The 16,237-nt window shown below is 41.2% G+C and overlaps 2 protein-coding genes across 4 annotated transcripts; both read right to left on the bottom strand.

The window, feature by feature from the left end:
- Window positions 1–63: 63 nt before the first annotated feature.
- scyl2 (SCY1 like pseudokinase 2) lies at window positions 64–10,176 on the bottom strand. 2 transcript variants are annotated; one of them, XM_008400570.3, is made up of 19 exons: window positions 10,005–10,176; window positions 8,775–8,971; window positions 8,484–8,641; window positions 8,151–8,295; window positions 7,364–7,513; window positions 7,052–7,273; window positions 6,837–6,953; window positions 6,615–6,740; window positions 6,346–6,522; window positions 5,885–5,896; window positions 5,577–5,699; window positions 4,680–4,793; window positions 4,450–4,582; window positions 4,249–4,367; window positions 4,067–4,167; window positions 3,901–3,970; window positions 3,732–3,809; window positions 3,007–3,129; window positions 64–2,935 (listed from the first exon to the last, which is right to left on the bottom strand). In XM_008400570.3, the coding sequence occupies exons 2-19, from the start codon at window positions 8,949–8,951 to the stop codon at window positions 2,324–2,326; spliced, it is 2,757 nt and encodes a 918-aa protein (XP_008398792.1). In that variant the 5' UTR covers window positions 8,952–8,971; window positions 10,005–10,176; the 3' UTR covers window positions 64–2,323. The 2 variants fall into 2 exon arrangements, with proteins under 2 accessions (XP_008398792.1, XP_008398793.1); XM_008400571.3 differs by lacking the exon at window positions 5,885–5,896 and having other exon boundaries at window positions 10,005–10,175.
- Window positions 10,177–10,716: 540 nt separating this feature from the next.
- depdc4 (DEP domain containing 4) lies at window positions 10,717–15,442 on the bottom strand. 2 transcript variants are annotated; one of them, XM_008400568.3, is made up of 9 exons: window positions 15,243–15,442; window positions 14,103–14,526; window positions 13,800–13,951; window positions 13,511–13,706; window positions 13,197–13,429; window positions 12,983–13,125; window positions 12,719–12,844; window positions 12,019–12,097; window positions 10,717–11,787 (listed from the first exon to the last, which is right to left on the bottom strand). In XM_008400568.3, the coding sequence occupies exons 1-9, from the start codon at window positions 15,319–15,321 to the stop codon at window positions 11,585–11,587; spliced, it is 1,635 nt and encodes a 544-aa protein (XP_008398790.1). In that variant the 5' UTR covers window positions 15,322–15,442; the 3' UTR covers window positions 10,717–11,584. The 2 variants fall into 2 exon arrangements, with proteins under 2 accessions (XP_008398790.1, XP_008398789.1); XM_008400567.3 differs by having other exon boundaries at window positions 14,103–14,529; window positions 15,243–15,437.
- Window positions 15,443–16,237: the final 795 nt, after the last annotated feature.

Genomic DNA, 16,237 nt, shown 5'->3' with positions numbered 1-16,237 from the left:
TTCCCCTTCAAATAAAAGTGATAAAAAATAAATAAAAAAAATCAAACAAAACAGTGACCATCATTTGAGAATATTAGATTGTATGCTTTTATATATGTACAGATCTTCATGGAACCACTTCAGAAACCAGCACCTGGACACAAAACGAGGCTCACACTTCACACACAGAACAGCAGTAGTTTACAAACGGCCTAATCAAAGACCGAGTTTCAGTTAGCTTTGGGGTTCTGCTACAATATGTGAAACAACACTCCAGTAAACCAATCGAGTTAATCAAAGCAAAGCGTCAACAGTGTGGAAATGAACAGAACCTGAAGAGCGAAGTTTATCTTAAAACATTAAATAAAAGACAATCATCAGCAGAATCAATGTGAGCGCGGTGAATCTAAAAGACCCAAAATGTTTAATTCAGAGTGAATTCACATTAATATCTAGTCATTAATAAAATCCGACAGAACAGTGAAGTTAACTGCAGGTCAGCAGAGAAAGTCACACACAAGGAGAGCTGGTTCCGACAAACTATTTTCACCCTCAAGAACCGAAAAGGATTATTGCACTCGACTCATCTAAGGCCTCTTAACCCAGAATCACAAAATTAACTCCATGTTGAAATAACTACACAGTTACATTTCATATTAATGCACACAAAATATGGGGAATGTGATATGGTTGGTCACATAAAAAAAAAAAAATCTGTAATATTAATTGATAATAAGAAAAACCAAGCAAGTCACATCCATTGAAACAATTTTGTGTTAGCATGGGCCAGTTACTCTTATCAAGGTAAAAAACTTCAATAACTGCAAAAGTTTTCCGGTGTATCGTTCCCAAATCTAACTTAGTTGTTCCCACGTGGAAATATTTCCATTCATAGCCGTCTTCACTTTAAAAATGGAAACTAAAGGAGCATCATCCACCCCTACATTTAAGGCAAAACATGTTTTAAAACTACAGCATAAAAACTGAGAATCTGACACAGATAGCCTGGCTAACTTCAGCTAGTTTAAGTTTAAGCAGAATGTATAAAGAATAGAAAAGTTGTGACAAAACTACAACTAAATTTAGCAGATGTTTAATATTTTTGCTTAAGCTTATGTATTAAAATTCAAATAATAAATAAATGTTGCATCAGTCCACTAAGAAATCAGTTGCTGAGAGGAAATCCTGACCAGAAACTCATCTTCATAACTTTGAGGAAGAACAAAGAATTGTATTTTTACAACATTTTAGTGATTCCTAGAGGTTATGTGAATTAGATGGAGCAGAACTTAGAAAAAATAGAGCTCAACAAGTAAAGCAAAATTACAGTTTTATATTATAAAACTGTAATTTCTTTTGCAGCATTAGGAATCAGTTAGTTTTCCCGTTTTAATAAGCAATAACATTATTTAAAAAATGTTGTGTGTTCACAGTATAACACCATGGTATGATCCTCAATATATTAATATTTTATCCTGACCCATGCCTACTTGTGTAACAATTGAGTGCTGCTTAGTTTTAGCCATGTACCCTTGTAAGGCACAAGAACAAAAGAAGTGCAGACTTTCCACATCGCCTTTAGCATTGAACACAGCAGTAACAGCCACTCCGCTGTGACCAGAACCAGAAAGGAGAAAGACTCTGCAGCAAGAGAAACCAGGATATTCACCTGCAAAGCTGATGAAAGCAAATGGAGGCCAACGTGCAAGGAATGGAGATCATTTTGGTCGGGTTACGAGAGAATGAAGCCCAGAAGGATTGTCCAGTTTATCTTTAGAGAAACATATATAACATGTGAAACCGCAAATAAGCGGTTTTCAAAAGCAAGCCTGCCTCCCAATGAAATCACACACCATGTTCCTCAAAATATTCTGAAAAGGCAGTGGAAGTACAGAAGCCTGAAAGTGAGCAGATGTGAAGTGAGCACAGCAGGTTTTCAACATTTCCTAAGTATGAAAATGAAAAAGATCTTGTTCTTTTAAGCAAAATACTCTCCTTCCATTCGGACAAGGAATGAATTTGAACCAAACTCAAATTCATCTTGACCCAATCAATATATTTGCGTGGGAAAGTACAAAAACAGTAGGAAACCCCCAGCATTGAAAGACCGAAGCATAAAAGAAGTGAAGCCCACACCGGACCGTTGGCGCGGGTTCCATTTTCCAGCAGACCGTCAGCACGAGACGTTAAATTAGACGAGATTAAAAGTACAAAAACACCTGTGAAAGTGCTCCACAATCATCTGTGATAATTCAAAGCGCTCATCTCTACAGTCTTTAAAAGAATATACTTCATCAGGGGGTTGTTTTCTTTTCTTTTTTTTTTTCCCGTCCCCCGTTTCGTTTCAGCCAAATAAGTCCTGCAGGTCATTGTTCGCAGACGCGCTCGGTTTCACTCCGCCTGGGTTCATGCTCGGGGCAGAACCCGGCTGAGAAAAGTTCTGTGGGCTGAAGAAAGGGTTTGCCTGCATCCCAAACCCGCTGGGCATCCCTCCCATCCCCACCGCCATCGGAGTCTGAGTGTTCTGGGCCGACCCGAACTGACTGGCCCAGGGGGAACCGCCTCCAGGTGCGGCCTGGGGACCTATTTGGTTGAGAGAGACTTTGGGTTTGTTGGGTGTAAACAGGTTGTCCAAGGCCGACATGTTGGGCGGTCTGTTCGTCAGCCCAGACGCTCCTTGATTCTGCGTCAGAGCCCCGAAGTTGGGGGTGCTGGCGGTGGAGGCCATTCCTCCGTAGAGGCCGGGGCCCGAGGGCCGCATGCCCATCCCGACGCCCCCAGATTGGAAACCCATGCTGGGGTTGAAACCATTAGAGACCGGCCCCACCATCGGACCGGACGAGGGGAAGGCGGACATGTTGGTGCCTTGTACTGGCGGTGGCCGCACTGAGCTCGCCATGGACAGGCTGTTTAGAGACGTCATGCTGTTGAGCAGGCTGCTGGTCAGGTCTTTAGTCTGCAACACAGAGGCGAATTAAAGACCCAACACATTTGAGTCAAGTTGTGCTAAAACGTTTCCGGCTTCACCTGTGAGCTGCTGGAGGACGAAGGTTTGATGGCCTGAGGTGCCAACGGCTGCTGGCTCCTCAGCTTAGCTGCCTGTTCCTGTTCCTTGGCTAACCTTTGTTTCTCCTCCAGAGTCAGAGAAACCTGGAGAGCAGCAAGAAAGCGACTGGATCACAGCCAGAACCCTCCATATTTATTATCACCCATTTAAAAAGATGCCTTAAAGTTATCCGCATTTTATTGCAGTAACATAATCTCACTGAAAATTTGAGACAATTCAACTTTTAGTGGAGCTTTTGTTTGAACATTTCCTATAAAATAGGGTTCAACAGGAAGTTACCAAGGAAGTGTGGCTATTAAAGGCAGTGAAACACCTTCTATAAAATCTTACCAATATTGCGTCAGTGTGTGAGCAGTGATACGACACGCGTTCATATTAAGATAACGATATCCAGTGTTGCACTACTATGAAACTAAAACTTGAACCAGCTTTAATCCGTGTGCCTAGGAACCCTCAATTAGTCATATGCAACACTTGTCTTCCTGAATATATGAATATTAGAAGGACAGAGGTCAACAGAACACGAGGAGTTAGGTCAACACTTGAAATAAATAAAAGTCTTCAATAAAAGCACAGTTTTGTTCAGGTGTATTTATATTTGGTGTCGGTAAACGTGGAGGAAGCTACAATGAGATCATTTGAAAGATGAAGGTGTGTGTGTGTGTGTGTGTGTGTGCGCGTTTACCCTGCTAGGCTGCGACGGTGTTGCAGCAGATCCATTTTCTTTCCCATTAACACTCGCGCTGCCAAATATGTCGTCAATCTGAAAACAAACAAACGGCGATCAACAGAAACTCATACGTTTGCAATTTCTTTATATTTCAACGTTTTAAATGTAGCGTCAAAATTATTACCTGGTTTCCAGAGTTTGGTGGGCTTTTAGTTTCTTCTGTGGAATTCCCTGGATTTGTGATGTTTAGACTCCTGTTATAGAGAATAGGGAAAAAAAACATTCAACATCACATCCATTAAATATTCTCATTATTATGGTCGATTGTTAAATGAAACGTGAATAAAAACCTCTGCTGCTCCTGCATGATATGCAGCTGCTCCAGTTTGGTTTTGTGTTCAGCTTCCATGCGGTTCAGCATGTCCCGGATTACCATCATAAAAGAATTAAACTACAAGGAAACACACATTAGCTGAAGTTATGAGAAAAAAATACCCTTTATATAAATCACATCCACTAACCAGTGGTGTACCTGATTTAGATTGAGGTTGTTGTCGATACTAAGAGAGACGAGGTGGGGCAAACTCTTTGTGGCGAGATGCTCTTTGGGGATGCCAAGCTTCTTGTGGGTAAAGGTGCATTTATAGATGCCTAAAATAAGCAGCAACCAATTCAGATAAGCATTTAATGTTTTTTTTTTAAGTGTAAGAAAGTTTTGCAGCTGTTTGTTTACCCAAAATGCCCATCAGGACAGCTGGCTCTCTGGAGGGGATCTGCTGAAGGAAGGGAAGGATTTCATCGATGACAAACCATTTATCCAGATATTCCAGAATCTTCCCCAGACACACCAGGGAGTTCACTCGCACCTGCACCAGAACACGAGACGTAGATTAATTAACTTAAATAAGAAATAAACAAATAGATAAGCGAGAGCAGAGCAGGAACGACTGATGGAAGACTCACAGCGAGAGAGGACGTCTGCAGGCAGGCTGACTTGATGCGCGGGATGAGAGAATTCTTCATGGACGGATAGTCAATCAGGTTGGCAAACGTCGGGATGATGTTCAGGCACAGCTCCTGCTCAGCCAAGAAGAAGATGTTACAGAATGTGACAGTTTTATGATGCCAAGTGCGGCATCTGCACTCCCTGTCCTCTGGAGATAAGGAGGTGATTCAGAAATGCTCCAAGATTTTGCTGCAGAATGCTTGAAATATGCACAACAATGCTTTAGGGATTGGCAGCCAGTCTAAGAGAAACTGAATGCACTTCAAGGTGGCGATGTCTAAAGCGAAAAGAAAAGCAGCTGAAAGCATTTTTATAACAGTGTCAAAATATGATCATTTTCTGATTTTTTATTTTTTTTTTACTTCTGGAACTCAAAATCAAAAACTGAAAATCATATTATATAGACTGAATTGCTTATCTGTTAACTTGGGTGTGAATGGCTTACAGCTTATGAAAACCCAGAATTATGTTTCCAACTGCAATAAAATCTTACAATAAAAAAAATTATAATATTCTAAAACAGAAATGCATTGGTACAGAAGGGAAAAATGATGACACACAGTCACTTACAGCCTAAGCAAGAAAGGTAAGCCACAACATATCACTGCAGAAGAAACTGGTTGTTTACAAAATGCTGCAATCATGCATCTTAAAAGGAAAATTTAGTGGAAGGAAGATGTTTGGAAACTTATTTCTTTGCTGTAAGACATATTGCAACAAAATGTACAAATATCCAGTGAATCTACATTCTTGTTTTTGAATTTAACTACTGAAATAAATAAAAAATGATCAATGACATTCTCACTGAGATCCACCGGTAAAAATAAACCGAGTGAACAGTTTTCCATCTGTACCTGAATCTGAACTGAGGAAGCCTCCACAGCCCTGTAGACCATGGGAAGCACGCTGTTCTTGATGTCATCTGGCGGCGTCTTGGTCAGCAGCAGGTCCATCTTTTGCAGGAATATTAGCAGGATCTGAACAACAAACACTCAGTTAGGGCGAAACTCAGCAGCCTGTCTCTAGAACAGCATGAGGGGAAGTTAGATGTGATCAGTGAATATGATCTGAATGAGTTTAGTGCAGATGTTATTGCTAGACACAACACAAGTCAAGCTTCTAGCTGAGGTGCGACACGTTCACCACAAAAAAGACCACTCACCATGTTACTAGCCTGAAGAGGCGTGGAGAGAAAAATACAGAGAAAAGACTTAAAACGGATGCAGTAAACCCAAAGCAGCATGCTCTTTAGTCAGGTTCAATTTACAGTTTTAAACATGCATGTCATCTCTTGAGCTTCTCGAGACAAATCAGATACATTTGACAAATTTTACTTTTTTTAATTCCAACTTTCAGAATTTTCCAAACGCAAAACGTCACCTTAAAATCTCGGCATATAGAGTGGTGAGAGTTTCAAAAGGTTTTCCATGGATGGACGGGCATTTTAAACAGGATAGTGAATAAAGTATGGAAAAAGTAAAAAAAAAAGTCCATTCTTTATCTTCTTTTCCCATACTTATCCACACCTGGACAATACTTAAATCAGATTCTTCAAACAGGAACTCTGCTTAAATATCTTAAAGAATCAGGTGTCTCCAGCACAAGTCTGTCCCTTGGTTCTACCTGCAGAGGCTCCTGCTGTTTGAAAACAGGCGTGAGGTCGGGCAGGATGAGGCGAACGTACTCCTCCTTGGTGCACTCTTCGGCAATAAGCAGCACATTCGGCAGCACAAACGGAACCATGTCTGGGTTGACGAACTCCGAGGTCAACGCCGGCAATACGCGGTACACCACAACTCTCTGGGCGGAGAAGGAACAAAGTATTCAAGCATGGGCTCAAGGGAAGCAAAAGAATCACACTTTGAATTGTACAAGTATTGTTCTAAGTTTACCTTTGGTAGCTTTGGCAGCACTTTTGGTAAACCTTTGTAGAATTGAGATTTCTGCAGGTTGTCCCGTTGGAAGAGTGTGTCAAAGTACTGCAACGTTACGGCCCCGACATCATCGAAAAATGGAATCTTGCATTTGACATAAAGATGCGTAACATGTCAGACATGAACATCGTAATTGGTCTGTTTTTTTTGTATGTTTACTGATGGACTAGAAGAGCAAACCTTGGTCATCTGGTCTGCATCCGGTCGGACCGTCGGCGACACGCTGAGTAACATCTTGACGTGCTCTCGTACTTCCTCCGGGATCTTACTCAGCAGTGCCGGATTCATGCTGCTCAGCTACAAATTTAATAGAAACGTTAAAAGAAAATGAATGAATAACTGAATAAAAATCGACACCCCACTTTGCACGCGTTCCAATTTGGATCTGGACTCACCTGATCCAGCTGCCTGCTGAAACTCTTAAAAATATCATGCTTGTTGACTTGGATTACAGGCTTGCCTTCGTTGAAAACGGCGTGCATTATGACTCCGAGAGAGTACATGTCGGAGGCCGAGTCGCAGCTGACGGACAGGATGTATTCAGGGGCCAGGTACTCCGGGTTGGGGAGGCAGAGCGGCGGAAGGTTGGGCTCCCACTCTTTACATGTGTACTTCAGCTAAATCCAAGAGAAAACAGGGGTGGGAATCTGAACGAGGAGGAAAATAAAAAGACGCTCGATGAAACTTCTGATCTGTACTGTAAGTACCTCAGCGTCCGAAGGGTTAGTTGAGGATATGCTGAAGTCAAAGCCCATGATCTTCCAGGCTCCGCTCTTATTGAGGATGATATTATCTGGACACAAGTTGCCGTGGACCATCTTAACCCCACTGTGGAGAAACGACAAACCCTCCGAGATCTGAAGGGACAGAACAAACAAAAACAAACACAAATGAGCTGGATTTTGAACAACACATTACAAAAGCTTGACATCCACTTTAACTGGGGATTCTTTTAAATCCAGAAATGCACACACAAAAAATGATTTCAGAAAGGCATCTTTTTTTTTTGTCCAAAGGAAAAACGTCAGGTTCTCTTTCTGTGCACATCCTTAACCCCTAAAGAAATATAAAAGTATGCCTGCATTGAATAATACAAGCTAAATAGATGAAGGAAGAGCCTAATAGTTTTAATGAAATAAAGCAAAAATGTAAGTTAAACTGAGAGGATATCTTGTGAGGAAATGAGCTGGCATTCCAGCCAGCCAGACATCATCACAGTATTGACAGGACAAAGGCGAGGCTTGCAATTGATCTGGTTTTACTGGCTTTTAAACAAAACAGCATTTGAATGCATGTCAGGTCCACGGGAGAAGAACACGGGGTTCTGAAACCTGCTCAACAGCTGCTAGGAACCCTTAAACAATCCATTCGACTGGGTGGAAGACCTGCTGCCAGCCTGACATTTAATAGACCAAACAAATGTCTAAAGCAAATGCTAAACTAATCAATCATGACCACAAATATTACAATCAGCTTCAATGCATCCAGTCTCACCTGTAGTAAGCCATATTTGGTCTCCACATCATAGAGTTTGTATTCTTTGATGTCTTTGGGCACGGGGCTGGGCAGGTTGTCCCACTGGCCCAACACGTTGGACAGACTGGCAAACACTGGCTCTGTGCAGAATGCCAAGCAGTCCCTGGAGGCCGGATTAAAAAAAAGAACAGCTTCATCTATCATCCTTTGAATATTGATTGAGCCTTTGTTCGCATACAACAACCGCTCAGGCAGACAAAACAGTTTGTTCTGCATCGTTTTCATCGCTGTGACTCATTTTTGTTTGTCCTTGATAACGCCGCTGCGTGAACGCATCGACGCTCGTCTCACCGTGACTCTTCCAGCGGATGCTGCACGGTCAGGAGGCGCGGGTGACGCAGTCTGGTCAGCTGCTGCACCCCTCGCTTCAGGGAATCAATGATTTGGTCCTTGTCGAACTTCTGATACTTGTCGATTATCTTCTTATCAAACACAAACACTGCTACTTCCTGAGCGACACAAAAACAGAGCGTGGACATTAGAGGCGTCCAGCTGTGGAGATCTGTTTCAGGATTTCCAAACATTAATTAATCATTGACAAAGAGACCGAGTGCCCAGGAGGGTGTGAACACACACACACACCTGTTTGGTAGACTTCTTGGTGCCATTGTAGATCCTCCAGCAAAGGCCAGGACCTCCGCTCGCGATATGTCGGCCAACCTCAAATTCCCGCGTCACCGGGTTGCCCATGACGGCGCTGGTGACATCTGCCGTCACTTTAGTGACGGTGCTTTTCAGTTTGTTCAACATCGACTCCATGTTCAGGCTTGATCCAGCAGCTGAGGCAACACATCAGTGGTGAACACAGAGGACAGACAAGCAGTTTAAACAATGTGCAAACAGAGGGGAAATAATATTTTTTTGCAATTACTGAAAGAGACAGCTGTACTGCTTTTCTCAGAGAGAAGCTGAAACAGGAACCCTGAAGCACCTGCATGAACATTTGCACATCAAAGAGCCCACCAGCATTAAGGCTCTTTATAAACCAAAGCAGGGTCAAGCAAAACATTCCTGTTTGCGCCGAAACACTTTTGTGCTTCGACAGTCTCCTAAGGAGGTTGCAGTACTATAATTTAAGACGTGAAGTGCTCAAAAAATAAATATTATATTAATCAGCATTCACAGTATAGATTTATAACAAACCCAAGATGGTTTCTGTAATCCAGGTAAAATGGGCAGTGCACTATAAACCAGCTTTCCCCTAGCATGAAAGCTAGGGTTTTAATTAGTTGGGGTTTGAAAAATGTTACAGAGGCCAAAAAAAAATCACACGTTTGCTCTGGTAGACATTAAGTGTAAAGCTGCTACATGGACTAGTGATGTCCATTTTAAAGACAATGACCAGCTGAAGACACTTCCTTGCAAGACATGTCAAATATTCCTAAAGTAGGTTAAAAACATGGCTTAGCTACACAACTTGTTACTGCTGATAGGTTAAGCCACGCTTAAGTGATTAGTTAAAATTAGTAAGCGTTATTTCCTCTTTATCAGACAGGTCTGATTGTGAAATACCTTGGGGTTAGCCAAGTTAGCTGTCTTGTATAGCCTAAAAGCAAACATCCACTCCAGCCCAGCAGTGACATCAAAACTATCGTAAATGTGTCATTTGAATACTTCCTCTGATTTGTGACAAAACCCTTCAACTGACATTATCCTTACGAAATGCTGTCAACAAATATAAAGTATTTTCCTAAGATATAACCGAGCTAACAAACTAGCCGCCAGCTATGCGCAAGTAAACAGCGGCGTTATAAACAAGAAACAGCCATTTTCACCCAAAATGTGTCACTTTAACCCCCCCAAGCTACTTACCGGAATACAAAAGAGACTCTCAGGTTTCAGTCTGGTTCTAAATGGATTTCATGCGGCGCTACTATCAGTAATGGCTGTGAAACACAGCCCCCATGTCTTCTTCCAGCAGCATACGAAATGAGTTAGCTTAGCATGCTAGGTAAACGACAGAGCTTACTTCCGGGAATTTTTCAGAGGCGTCAGGTGAGCATACGTCAACATTTTTCCTAAGAAAGAAAAAAAAAGTATCGAATTATTTCAAAAAAATTTTACTTAAGTTTTCACTGGCATAAAATGTAACAACTAATTGTCAATAATGTAAATTTCGAACAAAACAGTTTTAACAGCAATGAGCTAAGTTTATACAATTATTTCCTCTAATAATTAATTGTCCACAGAATAACGAGCCAAGACTGATAAAATTTAATTTCCCTCTGGATTAAATAAAGTATTTTTGAGTTGAATTGAACGTGTGAATGAATTTTCAAATGGAGGTTTTCAAAACAAAAACTGAAAAGTGTGGCATACACTTGAAGAAAAAGTAATTTTACATACTTTTCATTTTGTTATATAAAACCATTCTAAAATTATGGAGGACTCCAGGTCCTCCATAATTTGTAGATAATCTACTGTAACTGAATGCGGTAGAATTACAAATGGATATGAAAAGTTTTGCAAGACGTTAACTGACTCACAACTAAACAGAGGTAAGTAAGTAAAATAAAATACAAACTTATTGGAGAGAACAGCTTTTATTGCATGTTCTGGTACATGTTTCAACATCATAAAGTGCATTCTGTCCTGATTTTAGTGTTAGCAAATGACAAAACTAAAAAACGAAGAGTACATAATGGTTCTAGCAACATGGTTTTAAAAAATCATTACCAACTTCTCACATTTCATCAAAGTTAAATTAGTATTCAACAATTATGCCAAGTCATAACACACAATATCCTTTGTATTAATTCAAGTGTTTAAAATTAAAAAAATAAAAATAATGGTTTTGTATCCTCAAAACACCTACAATTAAAACCTGAAATGTTACCCTGAGCTACATCAATGCCAACAGTAATCTACCTTTTCATTTCCGTTCATTTAAATAATGTAAAACATGATTCATACCATAAACGTCAGTGACATTAGTCTTCAGTTCTTTCATCAAAACAAGATAAGCTACAGAAAGTGTTTTTTAAACAACTGATACGCTGAAATATAAATGCTTTATGAAGAAGGGCAGAACAGAAGTGCAGAGTAAGAACCTATAATCAAAACAAAATTAGGGTTTGTCCAAATCTAGCATCTAGTTTCAAATATACTCAATTGAATACAAAAACTTCACCACATAAAAAACATTTTCAGATTAAAAAATAGTCCTACCCCTGTCTGCTTTCCTAAAACAAGACTCAAAACCAAAGCAACAAATCTCAACTATAATAACCTGATACATTTAAAATGACCGTGTTAAAAATAATTTTCTTTAGTTTAACAATATTTGAATAAGCTGCAATGTTTAGCTGAAAAATGTTTCGTGTTCTTTCTGCTAGACATTCGATGGGTGCATTCCAGTTATTGCTACCGAACCTCACACAGCAGTACTTGTTTTAGAAAGAGCTAGAAAAATGCTGGAGGAAGACAACAGGGTGATGTTTTTCAAACTCTTTGAGCAGCTTCCTCTTCTGCTTGGCAGCCATGTTGGCGTTGGATGAAATGTCTCGGAGGAGTTGTCTGAGGCTTTCCAGAGTCGTGGCGTCACGCTGATCTTCGTACTCCTGAGGGGTTACCCGCTGGCAGAACGTGAACGCTGCTACACATAGAGAAACATTTACTTACTCTACGTTCAAAAGACGTTCCAACTTGGAGCAACAGCGCCCTCAAGTGGAGATAAAAATTAACTACTAAACAATACCGTTCTCGACATCAAATGCAGTTTTTTTGTTGTTGTTGTAAAAAATAAACATGTAGAATTTTTTTTTTACATCAGAATACATATTCATATGAACGGAGTTGTTATTTTAGATGGGTGGTTTTAACTTACAAGCCACTGAGTCTGGATCCTTCCCCTGCTGCAAAGTCCTCAACGTTCTTCTCACCGCTTCAATAAGTGTTGCAGGAGTCTTTTAGGACAGGAAAACAAGGTATACAAAAAAAAAAAACACAGAAAATCACTTGAGTACGTTTACATTTTCACATTTCAGTACAATCACAAACAACACTTCATTCAGGTTTTAGTCAAACACAAAGCAGTGCTTAATTGCGAAAAAAAATCTAGAAAGTGTGCTTTGCATTTGTGTTCAACACTTCTTTACTCCGTCACTACCAGATGAAATCCAGTGCAAACATTTGCTTAAGGGGTTATTAATGTTATGTTATTGGTGGCATCATAATGCTGCCACCAATCTTCCCACAGTTGATGGGAAGATTGAAAGACCCAGACATTCTATTTGTAAATGTTTTTTAAAATCATATAATTTTCCTCCAGCTTTCAAACTATGTATTATACTCCTTTGCATTGATCTATGGCATAAAATCCTAATAAAAAACACTAAAATCAATGACTGCAACATGTAAAAACATAAACAATTTCAAGGAGAGTGAATAATTCCATTAGGCTCTTTAGAAATACAGATAATTTTTCAGTTTCTGTGGAAATTGAAAAGTTCTGAAATAAATAAAAAAGAAAAGATTTTACAAGACCAACAGCTTCAACAGAACAGAAATCCCTGAAAGCAAAGTACCTGGAAGAGTTCAGCATGATGGTCCATGAGAAACAGCACCAGCGTTTCGCTCTGGGGTCGAGTGAGTTCATGATTCTGAACAAGCCCTCTCTGAAAAGTGCGGCAGACCAAAGTCCGATTATCAACCTGAAAGAAAAACGCCCCGAAATGAGTCAAAAAGCCCTCAGTCAGTCACCACAAACAGTTACTTTAGAAACAGGTCTCCTACATATCTACAACTACCGAGGAAAAGCAGCTGTGAGGAAAGGAATCCATGCTTGTTACCTGCTTCTGCAGCCGGCAGGCGTCTGACCGAGCTGCGGCTGCCATGAAGGTCAGCAGTCTCCTCAGTTCGTCCCTCACGCTCGTCTCCAGCAGCCGCAGACACAGCTGAGACGCTCTGACGGCGTCCCGCGTCTTCCCGTCGCCTGGAAACACACAAACGGCCTTAGAGAGAACAACCGAAGCTGCGTCTGCACGTCTTGTTTCCTGATCTTACCCAGCAGATTCAGAATAGCAACATGGACGTCCAGGTAGCGTCCTGATATCAGCGCCGCTTTTTCATGTCCGTTGTAGTACTTGGCAATCGTGTCAAAGAGCAGTCTCTTCTGACTGGCTGTCTGCTCTGCATCGTCACCGTTATGGTGGCTGAGTTGTTCCCCTGTGACCATAATCAGCTGGTCCGGAAACAGTTCTAGGCAGTCTGCTGCTGCCGACAGCCAGGAGTCCAGCCTGAAGGCGGGGGGAGAAAGTGGTTAAACAATAAATAAATACAACCAACACACATTGAGACGGGTTTGATGAGGTCCTGACTGGAGCAGGCTGAGCGTGTCGGGAAGGTCTCTTTCCAGGCAGGTGTTAGAGATAACCAGGTCGTAACTGGCCAGCGGAGTCGTGCAGGATCGGAGCCGAACCCTTTGAGGAGAGGTGAGGATGGAGTCCAGCACCGGCAGCTCCACGATGTGCAGCAGCTGCAGCAGCGTCTGCTGCTTCCAAACCTCATCCACCACTAGAGGGCGGGAGGGGAAAGGGCAACAAAATGGAAAATATGAAAACCATAATACTGCCAAATAAAAAGCTGGCAGGTTTAGTTTATCATTACCAGCTTTAGACAGGAAGCCAGAAGCTGCCGATGCTGCGTTCAGAGCCGGAGAAAACGACGCCCGCAGGTTGATGGTCCTGAAGAGCCGTTCAACTCTCCTGTCTGACGGTTCGACAGCAAGAGGGTTCGATATGGTCCTCATCTCATGAAGCCTGCATGACAACAGGAGAGGAAAGATAACAACATGTGATTTCAGGTATTTTAAACACAAACACAACCAGTTTGAACATATAACTGGCACATAAAACAATGACGTTTTTAGTACCAAAGTGTTGAGTATAGAATAGCAGATAATAATCCGACCTTGAGGTCTTTTTCCTCTTTGTCTCGTGTTCATCCAGCAGCATGTTCTCTACGTCACTGCCGTCCTCCTTCATGGCAGGACCGCTTCTCGTCCTCTGCTCCAGAAACCGGTAAAGGCTGCCGCTGCTGTCCTCGAAGGTCGCCTCTTTGTCCGTGCGAAACAGCTTGGTCCCCACCGGCTCAAACACCTTGGCCTCCATCAGGGCCTGGCAGAGCCGAGCGGCCTTGAGGCGAGACACCTCGCTGGTGCAGAACACCACGTTCTGCATCAGGTAGCTGAGAACCGCGTCCACGGCGTCCGAGCCAGCGAAGCAGTCGGCGTGAACGCGGAGGTGTCTCCTGCAGCGACGCACCTCCACCTGAGTCCGCAGGGCATGGATGATGTTTTGCCACAGCTGAGTGGCGCCGAAGGGCCTCGAGAAATCTGCTGGAAGAGCAGGACACAAATCAGCCTGAATGCCAAGGTTGAATGTTCTGATCGACTTAGTATCATATTAAACATTTTCCTACAAAATGAAGAAACTGGTTGCCTTCACAAGTCACCTAACTAGTAAATACAGTCTAACTGTGCATAGTTTAATTTGTAAGTACTATAAATACAGTTGCTCTGTGAGGTGTTTCAAAGATCACCGGTTTAACAAAAACCCAGCGCCATTGAGTTCAAGGAACACACCAGACTGATCTAAAATACAACTTTTAGATTTGGTTAGAGTGAAGTAAAACTGACACTGTGGCAATGTGAAGGTGGCAGGATTATGCTGTCGTCATGGTTTCTTCAGGGAGGACAAGGAAGTTGGTCAAAGAAGATGGGAAATGGATCATGGGAGAAAAGCTGTTAATCCAACACACTGGATACCCAATAGTAAGTAACAAATTAAGTTCTCATAATCAGTATTAAAGTTTACAGAAACAAGCTGTAAAACAAGAAAATAGCTTTAAGATTTCCTATCTTGGGCAAAAACCTGTACTGTATGAACAACCATTCAGTGTTCAAAATGAAAAACAACACGGCGTTAAGGGGACAACCTACTCATAAATAAACGGACAATAACAACCTGCTGCAAATACAGATCAACATATTTCTGCTACCATGTTCAAACTATGCGTTTGTTTAAATGTATATGCTAACTAAAATGTTACCATGAGGCGTATTTTCTCTGAAACTTCTTGTTTGGCTGTTCAACCTTCGAAACCGAGGAGTCAAATCAACCGCCATCATGCGACCATTTTCTTCTTCTTTGGTAAGTGAGCACACTGCTGCCCCCAGCAGGCGAGAAGAAAAACGTATGCCCTTCGTAGACGCACTGTGGGGAAGTCACATCCGTAAGCAAAAACGTCCTACTTGGGAGTATGGCAGGCAATTTTATCACATAAGAGTTGTACCCAATTTTCCAAACATTTGCGACTCTAGTCTTCCTGGTCAAAAATACCCTTATTAGAAAACGTTTTAAATATCTATACAGAAGAAAAAAAAATTATAATGTAAAAGGGTTTACTTTTGGCTGCATCCTGAATGAGTTTTTTTATTCCTTATTTTTATAAAGTCAATACAGAGTAAAACATTTCATTTGTGGAAATTAAAAAAATAATTATTCTTAAATCAACAAGATAAAATATATATGCTGCAAAGAGAAGGACTTATGTAGGTTGTAATGCAGGCTCCCCCTCTCTGAAACATCTCTCTCTGACCCAGATGTGACATTTTGTCCTATATAAGCTTATTTTCTATCTGAGGTCTTTATGAATATAATTAGTGCCCTGTGCCACTTTTAGAAAAATACACTGAGAGTGATGAGCAATGAATCCTAATACAAGGACAACAGTGAAGGACTCAAACATCAGTGATGGAAGGATAAAAGAGGAATTCATCTGATAAAGTCCATTGTTCTATGTCTTAGAAGAAGTGGCAGGAAAAATAGCGTTATTATTTAACAACATAGGAAAACAGTAATAAATTTAAGTACATCTGAGGCACTCACGTCTCACATGTTTATTACATAAAATGCAAATTTAAAAAAAAACTCTGTCTAAGCAAAGGCAAAAGTATTTGCCTATCAGGAAATGCAAATATTACAAAACACGACCAAGCAAATGATAAACCACTACTGACTAGTTATGACAAAAGATAGCACTAA

This window comes from Poecilia reticulata, chromosome 23 (assembly GCF_904066995.2).
Source record: "Poecilia reticulata chromosome 23, P_reticulata-male-v2, whole genome shotgun sequence".
In the NCBI taxonomy this organism is placed as follows: domain Eukaryota; kingdom Metazoa; phylum Chordata; class Actinopteri; order Cyprinodontiformes; family Poeciliidae; genus Poecilia; species Poecilia reticulata.
This window is presented reverse-complemented; position numbering and strand designations above follow the sequence as displayed.